Source organism: Mercurialis annua, linkage group LG2, assembly GCF_937616625.2.
Source record: "Mercurialis annua linkage group LG2, ddMerAnnu1.2, whole genome shotgun sequence".
Taxonomy (NCBI): domain Eukaryota; kingdom Viridiplantae; phylum Streptophyta; class Magnoliopsida; order Malpighiales; family Euphorbiaceae; genus Mercurialis; species Mercurialis annua.
In genome coordinates, this window is record NC_065571.1 from 53,093,625 (window position 1) to 53,108,382 (window position 14,758).

The 14,758-nt window shown below is 37.4% G+C and overlaps 1 protein-coding gene across 1 annotated transcript; it reads right to left on the minus strand.

The window, feature by feature from the left end:
* Positions 1-128: 128 nt before the first annotated feature.
* On the minus strand, positions 129-9,506 carry LOC126667567 (uncharacterized). The gene is made up of 19 exons (XM_050360558.2): positions 8,866-9,506; positions 8,260-8,794; positions 7,902-8,162; positions 7,582-7,673; positions 7,081-7,290; positions 6,580-6,990; positions 6,459-6,497; positions 5,313-5,491; positions 5,089-5,182; positions 4,931-4,987; positions 4,689-4,826; positions 4,483-4,554; positions 3,551-3,664; positions 3,150-3,314; positions 2,909-3,037; positions 2,158-2,259; positions 1,996-2,075; positions 1,231-1,377; positions 129-972 (listed from the first exon to the last, which is right to left on the minus strand). Exons 1-19 carry the CDS (start codon positions 9,367-9,369, stop codon positions 393-395), a joined length of 3,909 nt encoding a protein of 1,302 aa, XP_050216515.1. The 5' UTR covers positions 9,370-9,506; the 3' UTR covers positions 129-392.
* Positions 9,507-14,758: the final 5,252 nt, after the last annotated feature.

Here is a 14,758-nt window from a genome sequence, read left to right on the forward strand (position 1 = left end):
ATTCATTTTTAACATATAGGACCAAGTTGCAAGGGTTAGATAACCCTTTGCTGCAAAATAAACTTACCATTGACGAGAACCACCAAAAGAAAATGCAAATGAAATTGTGCATTATGAAAGAAAGACCAAGCCAAAATTGGAAGTTTATAAAATAATTAGGTAAAAATTGCCAGCAAAAAGTTGCACGATTAATACCACCCGAATACTACTGGTAACTTTACATAGACAAACATATTACACCTCCCAAAAAAGATCATCAATCCCAAAAAAGATCATCAACTAAAGCAGGCAACTTTGTATGAAACCTAACAAACAAACAAAAAAATAAAATGAAAAAACTCAAAACCCGCAGTGTCAATAACCACTGGGGTCATGTTTCAACTACACAGCCTTCACCGGCCTTTTCTCTTGCTGCCCTTCTTTTGAGTCTTAAATCTCATTTTCTTCATTGAAAGTGCACTTGATGCGCTCTTGCCTTCAAGCTTCTTAGTCATTTTCACAACACTTGCCATACCTTTCCTAGCAGTTGCACGATGCTCCGCCCTACGACTCATCATCTTGCGGTCAAGGGGCCAATAAGCATACGGTTCCAGCTTGTCCTTCTTTTTCAGATCACCGCCGGCCTTCTTGCTGGCATATTCCTTCCCGGTATAAGCCCACCCAGAGTCGGATGTTTTTTGACGCTTTTGGGTTTTCCTCGAGGAGCTCGCAGAAACATAACTGCCAATTTCACTCCTCCCATCTAAATCAGAGTGAGGTTTTTCTTTCTTGGGCCTTCCCCCCTCACGAATTATCAATTTTCCATCAGAGTCTATCTCCATCTCATCATCTGATTCTTGCTTCCGTTTCAGGGGCTGCAATGATCGAAGAGCTGCCCTGGTTTTGTGCTTATCAAGCAAATCTAGTGGCTCATCACCTAACTGGTCCAAGTCTTCCGGCAAACTCTTTCCCGACTTCCGCAATTTTCTTGACCTGGACAGATTGAGCATATTGGCATCAAACTATCAATTCAGATTATTTAAAATAATTTAAAAAATGGAACTCTGAATAACAATTTCTCCAGGTCCCATCCAAAACAGGCTCAAAAAGAATCCAGAAACCAAAAATTCACTCTTAATCAGCTCATTGGATACAAACATAATGGTCTACTAATGAACATATGTACAGCAGCAGTGATTAAGTCCATGCTTTTATTAATAAAACACAATCATAACAGATACAGTCACTAACCGCAATGAAGCTTTGGATTTGAGCAGTGCGGAACCCTTGCTTTGTCGGCCTGAAAAAGTCTCCGTATCCATATATTCAGCATCACTGTCCTGTGTGTCTTCATTTTCAAAATCGGAGAATATTTTGGTATGGTTCCATCTACTTGACCTGAGAAAGGATGGAAATGGAATGAAGTCAAAAATTAGGAAAGGAAGAGAAGGAAGGGAGGGAGAGAAAACTGATGACATGCATCTTCACTTGAGTATATTAAACCCCTTAAATGTAAGACTTGCAAAGAGATTGCCAAATAACTTTTTCCAAAGAGTGGCTTTCTAATGTAATTAACCACAAGTTTGTTCTTGAGTTAAAATTCAGAAGCGACCAATTGAATACATTAGTAAAATTCCTTCATCACTTTTAAATGGAAAAATACCCCGTCTATGCAATTTACCTACATATGAAGATTAAAAACAACTGTCACCACCGATCAACATTAGAATAAGCTCAAACCTAGGCTATGAAATTAGTTACTGAAAAATTAGGATTTTAAACATTAGCTATTTTATAGACCGTTTTGCATTGTATTCTTCAAACTGGCATCTGTGAAACAAAAGCAAAACCAAACATAGTGACATACATTTCCACTCATAATTGCTCATCACTTGTGCATAAGGTTGAGAGAATTGATGATGAAGGCCCATTCATAAGGAATTATACAGAAGTAGATTACTAATAGAATGTGAAGATGTCCATATTTTACACAATTATGCCATAAAAGAGTAAGACCTGGATGTAGTTGCCTTTGACAGATGAGATCTAGAATCCTCAGAGTGATCTGATGACTTTTTCTCTTTCCGCTCCTTTATCTAATTCATTAATCGAACGTAAGACCACAAAAAAGATTCTTTGAAACAAGGAAAGATAAAAGATTACATGATGTCGACCAACCTTTCTAATGTTAGTAAGAAGTTTCATATGTTCTTCAGGCATCACCGCCTTCACAGCATCAAAACCACATTTCCTCACAAGCATATCTAGCAGATGCTTAACCTGAGAGGAGTTCAGATGTTACATATATGACCTAAAAGAATCGGACCAGTTTGATGTACCCTCCGAGACCTTATCATTAAAAAATGCAACACAAAGCCACAACATATATATAGTTGCATATGTGATGATCTAATTGTCTATGTTATACTTAGATGTTTAGAGACTACATCTTATCCCAAACTTGCATATCCAAAAGTGATCCCCATTGACAGTATAAATATGGAAAAAAAATAACACAACAACAAACTCCAACAATTAAGAAGGTCACAGCATTATGCTAAGCCTAAAAACAAATAGGAACAATATTAATTTAGAAAGACCAAAGAATCAAGGACAAGGCACTACAAGTCTGGTTGGCATGCAAAGGAATAGGAGATTCTCTGCTTCCAGTCAATCTGGAAGTGGCTAGCCATGCTTTCATTTATTAATCAGACATACATAAGAAGTCAGCCAGAACTTAGAAGGCCTTCTACTAATTCATACAGAGAACAAAAATCAAACAAAATCAAAATATGTGCTGCGCAAATAAAAGAAAGAACACCAAAAAACAAGCAACTATAGACTATAGTTATTGAATAACATAAATGAAGAAATTTTTATATTCTTCCAACAAACTTTTACACGAGATATCTTGAAGGTATATCCAAACCTTAGCTTTACAATGGTTTTTGGTATCATCTTGCCACTTTAGTATGCCTTCCACCATACTTCCCAAGTGCATTTGCAGCCCTTCAGACTGTGATTTGGCAACCAAAACCTTTAACAAACCTAAACAAGCCTGTATCAGAGAGAAAAAATTAGCATGGTAAAGTGTTGACCTAAGTAATATCACAGAACAATACTCTTCAAAAGGAAGGCAACATAAACATTTGAAAAGATAAGACACCGACTTTGATGATTTCTCGGTTCCTTCTCTGGAGGAGGAGAAATGTGGATGGAAGCAACTTGTTGTATGCAGTAGAAACAAGATCTGAAAACTCATATGTTAGACGAGCTAAACCTTTCACTGCAGCACTGACCATATGAGGAGTTTCTCCAGCCAAGCCTCCAGCTACCTGTGACCAAAAGAAAGGGTTGCAGTCAAGAAATTCTCTAATTTGCGACTACGTGAATCAGCAGCAAGTTTAAATGCACCAGAGGGGACACTATATACTAATATTCATAGATTAGAAATCCATCTATTCACTCTAAAAGTCATGTTTGGACCTCCAATTTTTAAGGCAAATACAACAGCAAGCACTTGGTTATTTAATAAACGTCATCGTGTAAAATAACTAAATAGAAAAAGTACCATGTTAAAAAATTGAAGCAGGTTCTCCCTGTTTCCTCCATTTTCTTCATCTCCACAGGCATGGCCAATTCGAACAAGCACATCGTAAGCTCTGTTCCTTGTCTTTTTATTAGCCTGTAAAATAAAGAGAAGAACAATCTGATAAGGAAAGGAATAGGTGTGTAGTTTTGTGATCATGTACCAAAATTCTATCTTGCACAAATATTTTTCAATGCACATGGAAAGAAAGCAACAACAACAATTTCAGCCACCATGAGATTCAGCAAAGAATCATGAGACTGGTGTATTGGAATATGACAACAGAATAATCACAAGCTCACATTCAAAGACTCTTAGTCAACTAGCAGTTTTAAGAATACTACGAATAAAAGTGGTAAATTTGTAGAAACGTAAGTGGTAAGCAGAGGAGGAACTCATTGTTTTCAGCAGAAAAATGAAGCTACTAGAATTAAGATTAACTCCGATTAACAAGAACCTGTCGTGGACATTGCCAAATCCAAAAACAACAAGCAAATTTATTGTAGGCAAAGGAAAGTCAAAGCTGACATCACAGTACACTGTAACAAAAGAGAAAATAACCAAGCGCATATACATACGAACTTTTCAAGATGCACCTAAGAACCTTATGATCAATAAACTATAAACTTTCTACTTTCCTTAAAATATACAAACATACTCTCCTATATATAACTAATTAAACAATAGCAACAGTAGCTCAAAAGAGAAACTTATATCCTTCACATTAAATTTTCAGTGACCCCATGGTCCAGTAAATTGAGATGATTTTATAGAATTACAGTTGAAACGAGTTAGAGAACTCATGGTGCACAATTGTTATAAGGTAGGATGATTCAAATTCTTCACCTACTGACCCCTGCCTCCATGGAGCCATAACTGGATATAAAGCTATTATTCTAGCAGATAGCACACACCTCTTTCAGGGCAAGAATTATTTCAGTAAGAAAAGCACTAAGAATTGCATGCTGCCTTTGCTCCGAATTTCCCTGAAACCAAAGGCACAATTAAAAAAGAATATCCTAACATGTATTAGAGAAGGTTGTAGCATCAACTGAAGAATAGCAATTAATTTCTTTCCAACTCTAAAGATAAGAAGAGAAGTGCCATCATAGAGTCTCACAGTCTTGGAAACATGGACAACTAGAAAGTACAAACAGTCAAGTCTGTGTCGTTTGGCAGAAAAATGGCAAGAAGGCAATGCATCTATCATTAGTTGAAGCAGTTGCTCAATGCTTGATGAAACAAATTCATCACACCTCTGGCCCAAACAAAAAAGGCAATGTAAATTTAGTGAAGAACAAGAATACTTTAAATTCAACATTCTTCCTATAAAACTTTATTTTACTAACAAAAAAAATATACCTGGATAATGACTGAAAGCACTTTGTATGCTTTCTTTTGGATCAGGCCCTGACCATCCTACAGATCGATTATAATAGCAATCAACATATCATGGAAACATAATATGCATTGCAACTAACACCGTATATATGTAACTCAAATAAGTGGACTTTTCAAACCTTTAATGCAGGTGTTACTGCACTAAATAGAACTCCAATATGTTCAACATCCAAGCCAGGCAGAAGGGAAACAGCCAAATCAAAGAGTCGTGCCCTGTTGTTTAAATCAAGAACGCACGCTTAATAAATTCACTAATAGTAGTTGCTGCATAAAAGAAATTTGGGATTCTATTACCACCCCCTAAAGTTAGCACACGCGGCAAGAGAAAAAGTGGAAGGAGAACCTCTCTAGTAACAATGACTCTGCATCTGATGAGTCATCAATCTGCATAGAACTAGAATTTCCAGAAACTCCAGCTTTAGCAGCCTTTTGAGTCACACTCAATAGCTTCTTCATTGATCTTATGAATATCCTCTTAACTACTTCCTTATCAGCTATCGAAGCAAACTCGCTAATAATAGACTGCAACAGCATAAAAGGGATGTACACTTCAGTATTATATCAATTAATTGTTACAAGATCATCAGTTCATTACTTCATTTTACTAGAAATGAAACAAATTATGTTATAGTTATAGATATAGATAAATATCAGCAGTTGGATGATGTGAACCGCCCAAACAGAAATAATTCAAACTCAAATTTTCCATCCAAGTTAGTTACATACAATTTCTCCATCCCAGTTACATTGGGGTATGCAGAACCAAACTGAACCCGATTAACCAAACCTAACCGATAAATTTGGTTCCGTTCTGTTTGGAATTGCAATTTTTTTCAAAAACTCAGTTTGGTTTGGTTTTGGTAGCAAATACTATAATTCAATTTTGGTACAAATCAAACCAAAAAACAGAAGGAACCCGAATGATTTGGTCTGGGTTTGAAACATTTAAGATATTTGAAAATCGGTTCAATTTGCTGATTCAGTTTGGTTTAAACAAATGTATGCCCCTTAAAGTTAAGAGCAAAGTAAGCACTTAGCAAACAATCTTCCTGCAGGATGAAAGGGCAGGGCACAAGCCCACTTTGGGTTGCTCTTAATTTTGATGAGAAACAACAAAGCAGGCCCATAAAGCTCCTGATTTTGATGAGCATCAAGAAAGTGTGAATGTAAATAGAAAGGAGAAATTTCAAGTTTCACAAATTGAGATGATCACAGCCCAACGACTACAGTATTAATAATGCAGAAGGTGTCTAAAGGTTTGCATGTTCTTATGAATGGGATCACAACAAAAAACATATGAAAATAAAACAGAGCAAAGCTTACATTTCAGATACAAGACCACATAAAGCATGAAAATGAAATCTGAGTTAAAGCTTTACTAGAATCACGATATTGCAGTATGATACGCTGTGACAAATCAATAAGTAAATGGCACTGCAAAAGAAAAAGGAAAAGGCATGTAGGGTTGATGGGTGAATAATATAAATACCTGCAAACAACCACCATCATCTTGGCAAGCATAGATACGCTGCGACAAATCAATAAATAAACAGGGTTGCAAAAGACAAAGGAAAATGCGTGTAGAGTTGATGGGTGCAAAATATAAATACCTGCAAACCACCACCATCCTTTTTTCTTTTTGGGAAGTCCAAGAGGATCCCTGACAAAACAGTCAAAAAGTCAAAAGCAGATGTCCTTAATGCACTCAAATTATTTGCTACAAACTGTTGGCTATAGCGTGATACAGCCCGTTGTCTAGCAATACAAGTGTCAGTAACAGTCAGATCATCAATTTCTTCAACAGTTTTCTTGTTTTGTTGAATAATAATCTGTAAAGCAGAGCATATAATTCCGCGAATTTCACATTCTTCACAAAGAGCACGACATAAAACTTGCTTTAGATCCTTGAAGCTTTCTGCAGTATCCACCGGATAGTTGCAGAAAGAAGGCAGCAAGGACCACAAAGAGTATACAAGAGCATCAGCGTTTCTAGAAGATACAGCTCGTCCTTCTTGTTCAAACTGCAACAAGTATTATTTAATAATTAAATGCTGCAATTTCACAAACACGGCCATAGAGAAAAAGTACATAATTGCTCAAGATTTTCTTGCCTTTTGGGATTTCTGTCTCATATGACTTATCATGCCCAAAATAGTCTCCGAAAAGAAGCTTAACTGGGCACCAACTGTATACTGCTTCAGGATAGGAAATAGCCAAACATTAACATCAGATAAGTCATCAGCCTCTATTTTGAGAGGTAGGAGGTTCAAGAATGTTTCAGGCCCCATTGCACCAAGAGCAGATCCGAGGCATTCATGCAACTGCAGGTTGAAAAGTAGACCAATGTCACCAAAAAGTGACAGTTCTAAAACAAATTATGAAATAATAACAACTTGACATGTATGGTCAGTTTGCTAGTGTCAACTAATTAACTTAAGTAGAGAAGGAAATGAAAACTTAAGTTCAAAAGAAATTCATGTAAGCTACAAAAGTTGGGGAATAAGAAAAGTGTCAAGTTTTCCAACCAAGGGACATTATGAACTAAGCAACAAAGGCGATATCCTCCAAATATTGAAATGATAGCTTATCGATTATATTAACTTAATAACTACCTGTTTTCTATGCGGGAAATCTTCATCCGACAACCCCTCCATCTCTTCCAAGTTCTTAAGAGTTCCTTTCATAAAATATGAAGACTGATTACCTGAAGAAGAGGAATTGGTAGCCTTGAGGATATAATAAACAGAATCTACCTCACCAAATAATATTAATAATCCTAAATTACATAACCACAGTAAAATGAAAAGTCATTTTGTTGATAAAGAAAAGCAGCTCTCCAACAGAACTAATTGAGATCGCGCAAGTAAGCAAAGAAAGGCAATTTTAAACATAGAGCAAAATGGAATACAAGACAGAAGCATTGCAAGAATACCTAATTTATCAAACATTGTTGAAACAATTTGAAATACAAGGTCCCAGACTGCACTGAAATGATAGTCAAGTAAGCTCTCCAAAGTTGCACACACTTTTTCAATGACTGTTGGTCCAGACTTTCGGGGTTCTATGTTTTTGTTAGTCATAATCTGATCTATTCCCTGCTTAATCAAACTTTCATCAATGCAATTATTTATCAAACTCTTTAAGGCTTCCATTGCTGCAAAGGCAGCCTCCTCATGTTCAGAGGCCAAAATATCTGCCAAACCAAAAGTGATCAAGAAACTTAAATTAACACTGATGTTGGATTGATGCCTACAGAACTGAAATAAAAATCAAAGAAATTACCATCTTACCTTTAAGTGTGCTAAAAACAAGAGGTAGCTTAACCACACAAATTTGTCTATTCAAGTTATAAACTTTTCTCATCCCAACATCTAATAACCGGGCAGTAAAGCTCATATTATCAACAGATGTCTCATTCGACGAGATTAACATAGCTAGGGAGCACAAAATCTCAAGCAACACTTCAGCATTAACATCAGAATTAGAGTGCAAACATATTACATTTAATCCATCAGTTATACGCCTTGTAACAACGGGCTGACGCAACTCGAGCAAAGTCTTAAAATATTTAAGAATAGTAGTCTTGCACTTGGTAGACATAAGCGGAAGACATTCTTTAAAAGTATCAAGTATATGAAGAACCTCTTGAGCTCCACCTCGCCCATGATCAGTTTCATTATTAGCATTTTCTGATGATGATCCACCGGCAAGAAGCAAAAACCTTTCAAATGTATTAGTAATTACTTCACTTGCCGGTGCTAGTAACGAAGTTCCGTGAAAGCTTTGCAACACATCTCGTGTGCATATGTTTGCTTGCTTCCTAACCTGTTGAATTCACATTAAATTCGGTAAAAGTTCAATTATGGAGTAATTAAACTGAGCAACAGATAAATTACCTTCGGACGCGAGTCATAAATAAACCCTAACAAAAGATTAAACAATTGGGAAACGTCACTCCAGTTCACAGTATCTTTAATTATTAACATGTGAGAGATACATTTCAAAGCGGAAACGATTGCACTAATAGTCAATGACTTCAATTGTATAACCCGAATCAGGATATCAGATAAATATTCGCGTTTCTTATTTAATAACGGGACGGAAACTTTGGGGAGGGAGAGGGAGATAATTGTGATGAAAGAATCAATGACATGAGGGTCAAGAGAGGAGGATGCGGAGGAGAGTAGGCGGTCGATGGAGGAGCAAGCGGCGCCGAAGTAAGCGAGAGGAGTGGTGGAAGGGAGATTTTGGTCTTTTAGCTCCTGTGACATGGCGCCGATGACGGCACAGAGGCGCTGATGCTCTTCTTGTGGAGAATTTGAGAAGCGGGATAAAATTGATTCGCAAAAATCGTCCGTTGTGGACATTGCCGGTAAATTATCGACTTCGATACCTTCCATTTTTGGTGATCAAATTCGAGATTTGAAAATCTCGAATTTGAAAGTGCGCTAAAATTTGAAGAAGCAGAAGCTAAGGGTTTGCTAGGGTTTAGGGAGGAGCGGAGCTAGGAGATGACAGTTTGATGGGTTTGGGCTTGCGTTTTGCTACAGAAAAGCAGGCCTGTCCATTGCGTTTAAACGATATAAAACGTCATGTCGTCTTTACGTGGCAATGAAAGTAAACGGCAGTTGAGTTTAGCTTATGGAGTAATTTTAAAGATGAGCATAATTTTATGTGAAGGATCAAAGATAAATAGTTAGTTAGTATACATTGTAGCTGAAAATTATTTAGAAAAGTTTTGTTAGAATATTAATAATGGTATATAGTACGGGAATGCAATACTGAAACGTAAATCAATAGAAAAATATTTTTGTAAAAATAAGTTTTTTTTAGCCAAATATCATTTCATTGAATGAAAAGGAATCGACTGCAAAAGTCTCGTTTCTAGTCACAATAATCGGGCTAAAGGATTACAACAAAAAATAAAATCTTTTAGGGCTTCTTTGGCAACATCGTGTGCCACTCTATACAACAATGCTTCACAAAAATGAATGAGAACGAGCGTAAATTTCGGCAAAGCGCTCTGCAATTCTGTAATATTACTTCGCAACTCAGTTCAACAGCCCACCTCCCTGCATAGTATCTATCAAGCTTTTAGCGTCCCTGTTGACGTGAGTTATTGAAGAGCAATTATAGGAATCATAAAATATTTAGTTACCAAGTTAGATTTATTTGATTGTAAAGAATTTAGCCTAAATTAGTGTGATTAGTTTCCTTTTTAGCTTCATGTACAGACTATATATAGTCCTCTGTATTTCTTCTTTAATATGTAAGAGAAAACCTTCTTTTCCTTTCTCCTCAACATGGTATCAGAGCAGAGATTCTAGGACCATAGAATTTCTTTCTTCAAAAATAAAAAGAAAAATGGAAACACCTTCCATTGGAATGAAAACACATAAAGAGGAGAATACAATTCTCACTGATCTTACCACAAAAATGACACACATACTAAACCAGAACCAAACACAAAACCAAATCTCAACTCATGAACCTGCTACACATATTGGAATCAAGTTAGATGGCACCAATTATGCATTATGGTCCCAAATTGTTGAGATGTATATCTCAGGCAAAGACAAGTTGGGATATATAAATGGAGAACTTTCGGAGCCTCTACAAACAGATATGGCATTCAGAAAATGGAGAACCGAAAACGCTGTGGTGAAGGGATGGCTCATCAACTCTATGGATCCAAAGTTAGTCAGTAACTTTATCAGATTCTCAACTGCTAAAGCTGTTTGGGATAACATTGCTACAACATACTTTGATGGAACTGATACATCACAAGTATATGAACTCAAAAGAAGAGTAATCAGAATCAAACAAGGAGGAGGATCTATCGAAACATACTACAACAACTTGCAAGGATTGTGGAGAGAAATTGATTTTCGTCGACCAAATCCTATGATTTGTGATACTGATATAGAAAAATATAACTCTATTTTGCAGGAGGATAGAGTTTATACCTTCCTAGATGGACTTGATGATAGACTTGACAAGATCCGAGCTGATGTGCTCCAAACAAAACCTTTCCCAACGGTGGAGCAAGCCTATGCACAAGTTCGGAGAGAGGATTTGAGGCAATCCGTAATGATGACAAATGAAGATACTTTATCTGGTGGTGCTATGATCACAAGGGGAGGACAAAAACTCCAACACCAATTTTCTTTTCGAACGCCATCAAATGGAAAGCCAATCACAAAACCACAAGGAGAAGGAGGAGGAGGAGGGTGCACACATTGTGGGAATATGAGACACACTAAAGAAATATGCTTTAAACTACATGGTTATCCAGAGTGGTGGCAAGAACTCAAGGCAAAGAAAAAACGAGAAGCGAGTGGAGGAGATAATCATGGTCGCGCAGCTCTTATGAGTGTAGAGCCTCAATTATCTCTTGTGCCAGAACAAGAATCCTCTACCTCCATAAGTGACCAAACTGCTCAAAATGACTCAGGTAATCAAGGTCAAGTTTATTCTTGCTCTAAAACTGGGAAGCATGATGGCTGGATCATTGACTCCGGGGCAACAGACCATATGACATTTGATCCTTGTGATTTCTCTAAAGCCACCAAACCAAAGCGAAGATGCATTGTCAATGCTAATGGTGTAACATATCCAGTGACAGGGGCTGGAATAGTTTCGCTTTCTCCTTCCTTTTTATTACACAATACTTTACTAGTTCCATCGCTCTCTAGTAAATTGTTATCTATAGGACAAGTGACTGAGGAATTGAATTGTTGTGCTCTAATGTATCCTACATTTTGTCTATTTCAGGATATTCTCACCAAGAGGATTATTGGTCGTGGTACTAAAAAGGAAGGGTTGTATTATATGGACGATTTCAGCTATGGTAGAGCAAATAATATTCATTCCGCTGGAGTTAAGGAAAGACAGATTTGGTTGTGGCATAATCGATTGGGGCACCCATCATTTTGATATTTGAAGTGTTTATTTCCAGATTTATTTACCAACTTTCATGAGTCAGATTTTAAATGTGAAGCCTGTATTCAAGCTAAGAGTCATCGAGTACCTTATCCAATCAGTTTGAATAAATGTGATACTCCTTTTTTAATAATTCATACTGATGTGTGGGGCCCTGCTCCTGTTACAATTTCTTCTGGTGTTCGCTGGTTCGTAACCTTTATTGACGATTGTACACGAATGACTTGGCTTTATTTGTTAAAAAATAAACATGAAGTTTTTGAAATATTTAAATCTTTTCATTGTATGATTCGAACATAATTTTTTGCTAAGCTTCAGATTCTTCGATCTGATAATGGTGGGGAATATGATAATGCACAATTTCATAGATATTTTTAGGAACATGGTTTACATCATGAGGCATCCTGTTCACAAACACCGCAGCAGAACGGTGTTGCAGAGCGCAAAAACAGACACATCTTGGAGATCACTAGAGCTCTCCTAACAGCTGCTCATGTACCTAAACGTTTTTGGACAGATGCAGTGACGACTACTGTATACTTGATGAATCGGCTGCCATCACGAGTTCTGAATTATAAAACTCCTCTTCAAGTTCTCGCACAACATGTTAAACTGCCATCAGTTCTCATGCTTCCTCCAAAAACATTTGGTTGTGTTGCATTTGTTTATTTACATAAAAATCAAAGATCAAAGCTGGATCCATGCGCCGTCCGTTGTATTTTCCTTGGGTATGCAGCTCACAAGAAAGGATATCGCTGCTACGATCCAGCTACAAGGCGTCTTTATACTACCATGGATGTCACCTTTATTGAATCAGAGAACTTCTTCACTTATCAATCGTTCCACTCCTCTCTTCAAGGGGAGATGATTAATGAAGAGCAGAATTGGGAAAATTGGTCAGGCTTTGAAACTTCAAATGATAAACTGGTGGAGGAGCAGCCAAAAGAGCTGACAGTTTTGATAGATCAAAGAGGAACAAATGTCGAACAGGTCGAAGTCGAAGAAGAGCATACCGAAGCAGAAACTGAACAACAACCAGCAAGAACATGGCAAAATGAAGAAAACATAGAAACTGAAAGTGAACAGCCCCTCCATGACCTGATAGTACCACGATTAGACCAATCTTCTGAGAATATTCCCGAGGTACAAGTTCTAAACTCTTCTCAAATTATATCTGTTGACTACAAACTACCTTTCAGGCACAATCGCGGGCAACCACCAAATCGCTATTCACCTGATCATGGAACAAGCAAGTCAAAATATCCGATTGCCAACCATATTTCTACTGAAAAGCTGTCTGAACCGCTTAAGGCATTTGTTCATAAATTATCTACAGATGATGTTCCTAATACGGTAAATGAAGCCATGAAAAATCCCAAATGGACCCAAGCAATAGATGAAGAGATGAAAGCGTTACAAAAAAATGATACCTGGACACTTGTGCCATTGCCGGAAGGAAAAAGAACAGTGGGATGTAGATGGGTGTTTTCTGTCAAACACAATGCAGATGGGTCGGTGGAAAGGTATAAAGCAAGGCTCGTTGCGAAGGGATATACTCAAACACATGGGATTGATTATCAAGAAACTTTCTCACCAGTAGCAAAATTAAATACCGTGAGAGTAATAATTTCTATCGCTGCAAATCTGGATTGGCCGTTGCACCAATTTGACGTGAAAAATGCCTTTCTCCATGGGAATCTTGAGGAAGAGGTGTACATGGACATTCCACCTGGTCTGGTTCCTGTAATACAAGGGAAGGTAGTTTGCAAATTACAAAAAGCGTTATATGGATTAAAGCAGTCTCCTAGAGCATGGTTTGGGCGCTTTAGCCTCGCCATGAGAAGGCACGGTTTCAAGCAAAGTAATTCAGATCACACCCTCTTCTTGAAACACCAACAAGGGAAGGTAACAGCTTTAATAATCTATGTTGACGATATGATCATTACAGGGAATGACGAGGAAGAAATCTCTAAATTACAAGAACGTTTAGCAGCTGAATTTGAGATGAAAAATCTTGGTGGGTTGAAGTATTTCTTGGGGATTGAAGTAGCTAGATCAAAACGAGGTATATTTCTATCTCAAAGGAAGTATGTGCTTGACTTGTTGTCTGAAACAGGAATGCTTGATTGTAAACCTGCTGATACACCGGTTGTTCAAAACCATGGCTTGGGAGACTTCCCTAATCAGACTCCTACCAATAAAGAAAGGTATCAACGTCTTGTGGGAAAACTAATCTATTTATCTCACACACGACCTGATATTGCGTATGCTGTGAGTTTGGTGAGTCAATTTATGCATTGTCCTAGTGAAGACCATATGAATGCCGTGGTTCGTATTTTGCGGTACTTGAAATCCTCTCCAGGAAGAGGACTGATGTTCACAAAAAATCAACATTTGCTCATCAATGCTTATACAGATGCAGATTGGGCAGGCAATGTTACTGACAGAAAATCTACATCGGGCTACTTCACATTTGTAGGAGGCAATTTGGTCACTTGGAGAAGTAAAAAACAAAAGGTAGTCGCTTTATCTAGTGCAGAGGCTGAGTTTAGAGGCATGGCTAAAGGATTATGTGAACTACTTTGGTTAAAAAGGCTATTGGAGGAAATTGGGTGCTCATCTCAGGATACAATGAACTTGTTTTGTGATAATAAGGCAGCCATAGCAATCGCACACAACCCAATTCAGCATGACCGCACCAAACATGTTGAAGTGGATCGACATTTCATCAAGCAGAAGCTCGAAGATAAGATAATTCAGTTTCCCTTTGTGAAGTCAGAAGATCAGCTAGCTGATATACTTACAAAAGCTGTCTGTGGAAAAATATTTTACAACTCACTTCACAAG

Excerpts from the sequence above, each read along its gene's own strand:
- LOC126667567 (XM_050360558.2), bottom strand. The coding sequence starts at position 9,369 with ATGGAAGGTATCGAAGTCGATAATTTACCGGCAATGTCCACAACGGAC. Across the intron at positions 5,492-6,458 it reads ATGATGGTGGTTGTTTGCAG|TCTATTATTAGCGAGTTTGC; the intron begins GTATTTATATTA and ends ATGCTGTTGCAG. Across the intron at positions 973-1,230 it reads AAATCCAAAGCTTCATTGCG|GTCAAGAAAATTGCGGAAGT; the intron begins GTTAGTGACTGT and ends CAATCTGTCCAG.